This window comes from Apaloderma vittatum, unplaced genomic scaffold (genome assembly GCF_000703405.1).
Source record: "Apaloderma vittatum isolate BGI_N311 unplaced genomic scaffold, ASM70340v1 scaffold16719, whole genome shotgun sequence".
In the NCBI taxonomy this organism is placed as follows: Eukaryota; Metazoa; Chordata; class Aves; order Trogoniformes; family Trogonidae; genus Apaloderma; species Apaloderma vittatum.
Window position 1 is genome coordinate 79,034 of NW_009736051.1, and position 10,639 is coordinate 89,672.

Sequence of the window (10,639 nt, forward strand, 5' to 3'; positions counted from 1 at the left end):
CAGCCGCGGAGCCTCAACAGGGATCACTTGTGGAGGAGTCGGGACGAGCTCTATCACTACGGGAACAAAATGGAGCAAAGTCAGTCCCAAAGCCCTCTGCAGCTTCTCAGCCAGTGCAACATAAGGACCTCGTATAACCCCAGCCAGGTCCCGGGCTCGCAGCAGGATTTATGGGCAAAACATTTCAGCAACCCCAAGAGGAGCTCCTCGCTGGCCATGAAGAGCCACAGCGGCAGCTTCATCCAGGACTGCAGAGAGGACTACTACTCGGGGAGGCTTCGCTCGCAGGAGAGCTACAGCGACATGTCCAACCAGAGCTTCCCCGAGACCAGAGGAAACCTCAAAGTCCCCAAGTACGAAGATGAAGAGGAAGGCGGCATGTCCACGCCGCAGTGCCGTACCCGGCACCCCATCAACGCCCTTAAGTTCTCGGAGGACCTGACGCCCACTGAGCAGACTCCCCGTGGCTCCATGGAGTCCCTCGCGCTCTCCAACGCAACAGGTACCACACCCCTGCTCCTGTCACCCCGAGGGACCTCCGCCGTGCAATGGGGTCCCCTGTGCCTTCCTGCTACAGAGGTGACCGGCAGCTTGGGGACCACTGCTCCGTGCCACGGGCTTGCCTGGCAGCCCCCTCTCACCCTGCTTGCTTGTTTACCAAATGCAGGGCTTTATAGGCGGCTGGCCTCTCCGCCTAGCTCAGAACAAATGTTTTCAAGCTCCTTAATCCTCCCTTTTGTGAAGAGGGGGGAAAAAATCAAGGCCGGCTGCTAACACAGAGGCAGATTCCAGCCTTCAGTGCTTGAAGGACTGCTGTCAGCTGCCCTTGGGGGCTAAAAATATTTTTAAATGCTTTGAAATAAGTTCATTTATAACCTCTTTTTCATATTATGCAGTCCTCAAGCCTAGTTAAAAGAAAGCCCTCCCTCTCTGTGCACAGCTCTTTCTTTCCTCTTCCCCAGTAGAAACTGCAGGGAAAAGTCAGGCAAGATGCTTCTCATGTGCGCGTCCCAGGATATACATTTCTCAGCCCTCTCAGCCCAAGAACGTGTTTGGGTTTCACTCTGTGGCTGCGGGGATGGGTGTGCGTGCAGGGACGTGCCTGCGGCGGGGCTCTGGCCCGCAGCTCCACGCTGGGGAGGCTCAGCCCCCGGCACACACGGTCCTGCTCCCTCTTGTCATCGTTTGTGTTGTCAGGTGGCTGTGCTCGTCTGGCACAGCCATCTCTTGCTTTCAAGTCCCTCAGCAAAAAACTTCTCAGAGAAGAAAATACGGAGCGTGGTTTGCTCGCCAGAGATACTGCCTTGTTTGTTGGTTGTTTTTTTTTTCCTGCTCCACCAGCTTTTCTCTTTTCCATCCAAGCATTGGTTGGATTCGGGCAGGTCCTGCCCCTTACAAAACAGAGTCCTTCTGTCTTGCTGTCACAGGCAGCGAGCAGCTCACGCGGTGTTGGGTACCTGATGCCGAGGGCCCCCTGTGGGATGCTGGCACCGGGCGATGGGGATGGAGAGCTGAGCACTGCTGAAGCCGAGCTGTGTGCTCTGCCCTGCCTGGACGGACAGGTTTGCTCTGCTGCTCCCAGTCCTCCTTGCCCCGCTGCTGGGTTTCGGTGTGGTTGTTTAGGGAAGTTGCCAGCCCTGTGCGAAGATGTGAAAGGATCTCCCGAACCGGCAGGTGGTAAAGCAGGGGGCAGAGGTGAAGCTGATGAGCTCGAGAGTTTTTTTGCTCGAACAGCCTTAGATATACACCGAGGAAAAATAGATGTGAAATGGTGAGGGGGTTGGAAATTGCTCCTTGAAACAAGGTTTTCTTAAGCAAAGCTTCACATTTCCAAAGCTTCTTTGTTCCTGAAAACTCATGTTGTGTAAACCCCACCAGTACAAAGAAGTCTTGAGCAACACCAAGCTCGGATGAGCAATCCCTGAGTTTTGGAGGGGTTGTTGCATGCTTTGGAGCTGAAGTAAAACAAGTTATTGGGGATACAGGTCAGGAGATGGGAAATGTGGCAAGGCCTTCATGTTGGAGTGAAAAATCATTCTGTTTTTCATTTTAGAGCCCCTTTTTTGCAGTACTGGGAGGGCAACTTTCCAAAGTCATCCGTCTTCCATACATAGCCTAAGTATGAATTTTCTTAGCTCAGTGCCTGCCTTAACGACTCATTTCTTTCCTATTTTCTGGAGCAGATGCTCAGCACGATGGGGCTTGCAATGAACTTAAGCAGTTCCTCTGCAGAGTGAAGTGATAACGTTTTTATTAATGTGTAAGATTCTAATAATTTGCCTTGCTCTGGGACCTGCCTTAGCTCGAGCTGGGGGCCATTGGAGGAGCAACAGGGCTGTGTGTGCAGTTATGGAGGACACAATTACCAATTGGCAGCATATTGAGGACAGGGAGATTGAGTGACCAGGCCGAGGTTTGTGGGAGAGCAGATTTTTGGGTGCAGCACGCCACTGCCTGGCTTTCCTCATCCCCGCGCTCATCACCTCTGCAAAGCTCCCCCCAGCACAGCCCAGGGCTCCAGCTCTGCTTTGCGAGAAACTCCAGGGCATCCATCCGCACCCGAGGTCCCTTTGAGCTACTGATGCTGCACAGTTGCTCCACCTTATAAAGCGGAATAATTAACACCGCAACCGTCTAACGTTTTATGGCATTGCTGGAAACGTTCCTTTTTTTTTTTTTTAATAGGGAGCTGCAGGGCAAACAGTCCCTGACCTGCAGAGCACATGTTAAAAGCTGATCCCTCCCTGGCAGCAGATTTTGCTGTGATGTTTCTATTATGACTAACTACTAATTAGCTGGAGATGTCAGTAAAAGCAGATAACTCACAGGGTGTGCAGCAGTAGTCCCTGTCCTCTGGCCGGAAAGCTGCCTCCTGTGAGCAGATGCTGTTCCTGTGATATTTGTGACATACCCAGCGCCGGACTGCATGTCACCTATTGGGTGGGTCAAGATCTGAGTGACCCCAAGACCCCAGGCTTTCACCTTACCAAGCAGCGTCTACTTAATTGCCTTATAGCCAATTCCTTACGGGTCAGTAAAGAGACGTGACACCATGTTAATAAGGGCCACTTGCCCTTGAAGTGCTCGATTGTGCTCTGCTCTCTCACGTGGGTGGTGGCGAACCAGCAGACACCTGAGATGAAGAGGTGTCTGTGACCCTCTCGTGCTCTCTTGGAGTGAGATGGGAGTGTCTCTGCTGTCCTCTGATTTGTGCTTGTGCAGTTACTACAAATGCTGATGTGATTTAAACGCGTCCACTGGCAAAGGGTAGAGTTTCCTGCTGGTGGAGGGCATCTCTCCTTTCCTTCCATGCTTCAGTTTGGAAAAATCCCTTTTCTGCCATCGACTGAAGGCTGTGATAGACTGATGTTCTGAGCTGCTACAGCTTCTTGGGGGCTGAATCTTCCTCCTGCCCAACATGGGCATTAGATGGAGAGGTAAGGAGCAAAAAATACTTTCCAGCACATTTTCCAAAAGAGAGCTCATTTTTGCTGATTTTGTGTTATCTCCTGCATTTTATTTCCTTTGGCCGCTTTTGCCTTTTTTTTTTTCCCCTTCTTCTTTTTATGACATTAGCAACAATACAAAACAGTGGATGCTGTAGCAGTATTTACCCTGTAATCAGGACAACGCTAAGATGGAGTTTGTCCAGGAAGCTTTTCTCATGAGGAGGAGCCTGATCCTACCAGAGGTTAATCACTACTTCCCAGAAGATACTCAGTCCATCACAGCACTTCTCCCAGTGCTTGTGCTCTGCCTTGCTCTGCTTGTGCTTGCAAGTGCCCGTTAAAGAGGTTTTGCAGGTGCTGTATGTGCCTAGCAGCTGAATTAGAAATCGGGAGCTCATCTCTGCTGATTCTGAGCAGTCATTTCCACAAAATTCTAGCTGATCAAATAGCCCACTTATGGAAGTACCTGCAGGTTAAATGTTATTCCCTGGGAACTGTCTCTTTGTGTGCAGCTTGGGGAGAGCAGGAGGGCTTTGGAGGTAGAAGTCGTGTTGAATGGCGACGCTGTCGTGTGCCAAAGGAGAAATAGTTTTTAAGTATTCCTTGGGAGTGAGTTTGGGTGACAGTAACAGCCTCATCTGTCACAGGCATAAGTCCAGGAAAAAAAGGTGTTAAAGTGGTGTCTTTACAGGGTGGGATGTGATTTCTCCTGTATGGCATCTATGTTGTGAGATACCCAGAGGCCCCGGGTAGCTTGGTTTTCCAGGACTAAGCAACAACTGCGATACAGCCAGAAAGCAGAGAGGAAAAACCTGTATGAATGTGCATACAGGTCAGTGCTCATCCCTTTGCATCTGAGCTGCAGAGCAACCTGGCAGCATCCTCTGTCTCCAGTCCCCTCTTCTTCCTCTGCCTGGGGAGGAGCCGAAGAGGAGTGGGAGGGGAGAGGAAAAGCCCTCTTTCCCAGGGCCAAGGTTATATTTTCCAGAGAAGCATTCGATGGCCCAGTCTCTCCTGCTCTGAGGCTTGGGAGCAGCTCCTGAGCAGCCTCAGGGGTGGCAGAGAGGGGTCTGGGGCTGGCCCCCATCCCCATGTCCTCAGTGGCACTGCATCCCCTGGGCTGGAGAGGGACAGCTGCGCTGATGCTTCAGTTGAGTTACACAAGCCAAAAAGTGATGCATTGGCTGTTCCTCACTTTTTCTGAGAAAAAGGAGGCTCCTGGCTCTCCAGCACACTCCTACCATCCTCTTTCCCCTAGATACAAGCAGCACAAATCTGCTTTTGATTGGAAGGTGGGATCCCTGGGGGATTTCTTCCAAATTTGAGACCCAAGTCTAACATTGCCCAATGCAAGCTGGGTCACTTTGAAACCCAGCATGTGAAGATAGAGGTTTTCCATCTCAAAGGGTCAAGGTGATCCTGTCTTGTCTGTGGAGAGGGTAAGAGCTGGTCATGCCAACGAGGAGGGTTACGGGGTTGCTTCTAGGTTAAAATCCAGCCCCTTTCCCAGGCTGGCCCCGGGTAGGGACTTCTTTCAGCGAGCCGAACAGAGGGGCTGATCGGGTGGGAGATCCTCCCCGACACCCTGGGACGGCACGCAGGGGCACACTGTGGGAGGCTGTCAGCGCCGTGACCCGCTTGGCGGAGCGCTCTGCTTTTGCCCAAATTGTTTACTTTCCACAATTTCCACTTACATAAGGGTTCTGCTTTATTTCTGCACACCCCGGGGTCACTCAGAAGTGAGACAAGGCTGAGCTATAAACAAAGCCCCAGGCAGACTGTTTCTCCTTAAGTTCTTTTTTAGTTCTTAGGGTTGAACTTGAAATAAACCCTGTTTCAGGGGTGAGGATGTGCCTGCAGGCTCTTGTGGCAGAGTGAAGGCTCTGATCTGGGGGGGCTGGACAGGAGAGATGCTCTCCTGTGCCTCTAGAGCTGCGCTTAAGCGCTGGCTTGCTGGGCTGGGCGCAGGGTTTTGGTGCATATGTGGGTCTCGGGTGGTGAGCACTGCTTTACACATGTGTGTGTGTGCTCTCTGATAAATGTAGCGGCAAGAAGCCAGCGTCAGCATAGCTCTGCTCGCTTGCAATATCTGAAGTCAGGGCGTCCTGCGTTCCCACGCTGGGGTGAAGCAGACGATGGTATCTCCGCCGTGATGCCGGCTGCAACCCCATGCCAGCCCAGCTTCGCAGGGAGTTCAATATAACGGGGTGGGAGCTCCTTCCCCTCACAGGAGTCTTCATTCCCAGTGTACACGCTCTGCGCAGCCCCTCCGCTGTCGTTTACCGAGTTTGATAATTAACACAACTTGCAGCCCTGGTTTAGTGAAGCAGACGGTGAGATTTAAGCGCCGGTGAGTACAACCTCACCACAACAAAGCAGAAGTGATGGTCATGAGGAACATCTCTGTGCTGTCGCTTCGCTTAGTTGGGTGTTATTTCCCTTGGCAGCGTTTTATGGGATAAACACCATTCTTAATAAGGGTGGGGAAGGACTTCAGAAGGGATTGTACAGCGTGTTCGTAGCAAACCTCAGCGTTAACCAGAAACCTGCTTTGTTTTCTGGGTGCTGTAGCCACTTTGAGTTTCACACCGAACACCAGCAGACGAGCTACAGCTTTCACTTATGCTCATCCGAAAGGCGTGTGTTTCCATGGCTCCGGGGTGAAACATTGAGCCTGGCAGCCCCACGCAGTGGAGAACGGCAGCAAAAAAACCTGCTGGGTCCACGTGCATGGTGGTGCTGGCTCCGATCTGGCCGTGGGACAGCTGCTGGACCATGCTGGTGGCCCCGGCTGCCACCTCTCCTCTTGCAGTGCAAGAGCCTCTGGGGCAGCTGCTGACGGGTGCCCGAGGTGTCTCAGAGCATCGTTTTGCTGAAGGAAAGTGTGGTGGGGTCAGCACATCACACCTCTACCCGCTGGGTTTGCACCCGTGGGAAGGGCTGTGGTGGGGTCAGCACATCACACCTCTGCCCGCTGGATTTGCACCCGTGGGAAGGGCTCGGTGATGTGGTAACAACCATCCCGTGCCATGGGCCAGAGCGGGGCTCCCGCTCCCCCGGGTCAGCCTCGAGAAACAGATTCTCCAGTTTCTTTGTTAGAAAAAAATTGCTGCTGCATGGTGAGATCTCCCCTCGCACGCTATTTCTTCCAGGTTAGGGCTCGCTCGGGTTATTAGCTGTGTTCCCAGATGAAACACTTCATTAAGAGGGAGCTGCAGTGGCTGTAAATAAATACTGGTAATTCAAGAAGTTTGGGCCTCAACACACTGGTGTAGCTCCGATGGCAAGTGACCGCAGGAGTGGAGGGTCGGTGCCACCTTGCAGGGGTCCAGGGCAGTGCAGTGCCAGGGACCCGGAGCTGCTCTGCCTGTGCCCAGGCATCTGCTGCCTTTGGGTGCTGGGGAAAACCCTCTGGTGCTGAGGCCTGCCCCAGCCATCCTCTGCTGTGCTTGCACAGGAAGAATTTTCTTCTTCTCCAAGCTGAATTTTTCCTTGCAGGAGTTCAGCAGACCTGGAGAATAATGTATTCCTCTCCTCTTTGCAAGCATTTTTTTTTTCCCCACGTTTGAAGGTTGTTACTATATCCCCTTAAGCCTTCTCTTCTCTAGACTAAACAACCCCTGCTCTTTCAAACTTTCTTCCAAGGTTATATTTTCTGAAGAAATGTTTTAGACGAGTGGTTACTGCTGTCCCCTGAACTCGCTGCGGTCAGACCGGAGTGCTCCTGGCTTGCTCCTGCTATGCTTTGCAGCTCTGCAGAGAGAGGCAGGATCATTTAGGGAGTTTTGAAAGACTAATGTGGGCCTAAATCCTGCTTGTGATGCTTGACGTGAATTTAAGTTACGCCTGGAGGCACCTTTGTGTTTCGCATGGATTAGAAGTTGCATCCTCAGCCTGGTACCTGCTCTGGGAACTTGTAAGAGACATGCAGAGCAATCGGTACCTTCAGTGATGCTGTGAAAGCACGACTCTGCTCCTGAGTGAGCAGAAGAAATCCTTTGCTGCCACTGTGAGCAGATAAAACAAGGTTTCCCTGGCCCCTGGCTGTGCTGCTTGCTGGGTCACTTGCTAGTGTGGCTCTCACAAAAAGACTTGTGCTTGTGCATCCTGCCAGATCTGCCTGGGAAGATGCATTTGGTCCTCAGCATGGAGCGTTTCCCACTCTGTCGTGTGGAGAAACGAAGCTGCTGGATCTCGGGGTGGCTTTTCTGCAGCTTCCCAAGCACAGGCTCCATCGTGCCCAGAGCTCCGTGTGCTGGCACTGGTACACGTGCTCTGTGCTGGATTCCTCTTGCAATCGACATTTTCCCAGCAATTCAAGATCTTAAAATGTGCTTGCTTAATTATAATCAGGCTGTCTGGATGAGCAGCCAGAAACATCCCCGGGACCTAATAACCGCTGATTAAACCTTGTGCTTGGAGCACAAGCTGTGCGTGTGTCGCAGGCTCCTCGTCTGAAATTGCTGCCCCATGTGCTGACCAGCACGTTGAGAGGGAAAGGACAAAAGCAGTCACGGTGTCTGCTGGAACTGCATACAAAGGGCTGGAGACCCTCACTCTGCACAAACTAAACCTGTGAAGCTCTGGTTCTGCCTTTCCAGAAGTCTCTCCCCAGACCTTTGTTTTTATTCTCACTGGATACAGGACCAGAGGAAAGAGAAGGCTGCAGCGGGGGAGCCGCGGGTACCATCGGATGGGGCTGGCTGTGCGCTGGGAGCAGAGCACCCGCTCAGCCCCGTGCCCCTGTGAAGCGTGATGAGGTCGGCCCCTTCCTAACAGTGCTGCCAAAATCACTTTGCTGACACTGCAGAAGCGTCCTGCGGCGTGTGGAGCTGTGCTTCTGCACGAGTGCTGCCGTTGCTCGTTCTTCCTGTGGAGCTGTGTGGGTTCTCTTAACAAAGGGTTGCATAAATGTCACCGAGGGCTCATTTTCTTCGGTGTCAGCTATTGTCTGGCAGATCTGTTTAAGGCCACGTGTGTCTGTCAGCAGCCGTGATTCACGTTCGGATCAGCTCCGCCGGCAATCCCGCTGTTACTCTGGCATTTGGGGAGGTCTCTGCGCGTGTTACCGAGCTGTCTTTCCTTCCCGGGAGGCTGCTCAGGTCCTCCATGGTGGCACAGGAGGGACATGGGGAGCAGTGCCTGACGTGACAAATGGCATCACTGGCGTCAAAGGCAGAAAATCATGGCTCCAGCAGGAAGGTGCTGCCTGTCAGCAATCGCTTACTCCGAGACGGGAGCGGGGAGCGCGGGCGGGCAGATCCTCAGAAGGGATGGGAACCCGTGTGGGACTGTTTCCAAAGGGCAGTGGGCAGGGTTGGTTTAGCTCACTCGAGATCAGACATGAAGCTGGCTTGAAAAATGTGTCCCTTTTGAAAAAAAGCATGTTTTTAAGTTTTTTTTTTTTAACCTAGCCTCTCACTTTTCCTATGGCGTTCAGGAGTCGCCTTCATTTACCTTCCTCAGTAACCATGAACTCCAGAAACGTCCCCATTAACAGCAGAAAAGCAAAAGAACAGAGAGAAATGGCTGCGGCGGCTGGGACTCGGGGGGCAAAGCCAAACGGTGCAAGACCCAGCGGCGGCTTGTGCTCGAGTGCAAAAGCTTTCCCGGGTGCCACCGAGGGGGCGATTTGGAAAACCTTGTCCATCTTTGCAGGCTATGTTGATCTTTTTAAGGCTGAGTGCAAAGAACCCCTGAAGTGGGGATAGTGACAGCAGCCCTTGTTCAGGTTTGGCAGGCAGTGGCTGATGCCGAAGGAGCTGAGCTCTCGATGAAATGCAAGCGGCTTTTGTAAAGGGAGGAAGAAGTTTATTCTTGAGTTGTGGGCTGGGTTGTTGGTGTTTTTTTTTTTAAATTAATTTACAAAGTCGTAAATTCTCGGCGATTGCATAAGGGCTGTGCGTCATGTGGAAAATCCTGCTGATGGTGCAGAGCTCTCTGCGTTTGGTCTGCACGGGGAGGTTGTCGGAGAGGGGAGGGAAGGAGTGCGCCAAAGCAAACACTCTGCATTTCATTTGGGATAAAATGGATTTCCTTTGAAATAGCTTGTGAAACATGTTGTCCTGAGCTTGCAGTGCAAGTGCTGACTGCTGCCAGTTGTCAAGCCAACGTGGAGACAGTCAGAAAATAGAAAACACCCAGAAAATAGGCCAAGGACTGGGACAGCGTGGGGTGCGTTGAGTTTCTTGTTGATGGGCAGGTGCTGAGCAGGCACCCCACTTCTCTGCTGCCGGCTGAAGCCTTGCTGGGCTGGAGGAAAGCACCTTGCGGGAGCTCAGGGCTGGCTGGCATGTGGGAGAGACCCAGTGGGGCCCCTTCCCGAGCAGGGCAGCCCGTAAAGGTGATGCTCCTGCCCGTGTGCAGCAACCTGGATATGTGCAGGCATAGCCTGGCCCTTCTGCTGTGCCGCTGCTTACGGGGAGCTCCAGCAGAGCCTCTGGGGCTCGGGTGTTCCCACATGTCGTGGGAGACCTGACTGCAGGCACATGGCCAAGGCTGTGCTTTCGGTCCCCCCGCCGGGTGTCGTTGAGGGGACCTGTGTGGTGCAGCGTGGTAAGGAGCCTGAATTAGACAGTGGCCCCGTTTTCAGCTGCCCTTGAATTTGTTCAGTCCTTCAAAACATGTCATCGTCGCACAAGGTGTGGGTGCGGGATCATGGCACCCTAGTTATCTCAGCAAGCAGGAGGCCTCAGGTTACCTCTGACGCATAATTTCTCACTGGCATCACTAGTTATTCCTATCAAGTCACAGACAGCGTAGACATATGGGGAAGGAAGTCGTGAAAAGCAACTTGGAGTCCAACTGAAGACACCTTGAATTGGTGTGATGTCCCCAAAGGAGGAACTGCCTGCTCTTTAAAAAAGAATAAAATAAAATAAATCATTCTCTTAAAGGGCTCTTCAGGACAGCATCTAAAGCAAAATTCTCAGTCCAAACCCAGCATCTCTCCTGACAGATAATTCTTCTTTTTAACTGTCTTTTTTTTCCCTTCTCTTTTTCTGCAAAGGCCTCTCAGCGGATGGCGGAGCCAAGCGCCAGGAGCATCTCTCCAGGTTCTCGATGCCTGACCTGAGCAAAGACTCGGGCATGAACGTCTCGGAGAAGATGAGCAACATGGGGACCCTTAACTCCTCCGTGCAGTTCCGAAGCGCCGAGTCGGTGCGCAGCCTGCTGTCGGTGCAGCAGTA

At 52.5% G+C, this 10,639-nt stretch overlaps 1 protein-coding gene across 1 annotated transcript in view; it reads left to right on the forward strand.

Moving 5' to 3' along the window:
- PRICKLE2 (prickle homolog 2 (Drosophila)) overlaps positions 1-10,639 on the forward strand; it is a 30,356-nt gene that overhangs the window by 18,978 nt on the left and 739 nt on the right. The window contains exons 6-7 of the mRNA XM_009876836.1: positions 1-502; positions 10,459-10,639. The exon at positions 1-502 is cut by the window's left edge and continues 356 nt beyond it. Coding sequence (XP_009875138.1) covers positions 1-502; positions 10,459-10,639 — 683 coding nt within the window. The remainder of the gene's footprint in view (positions 503-10,458) is intronic.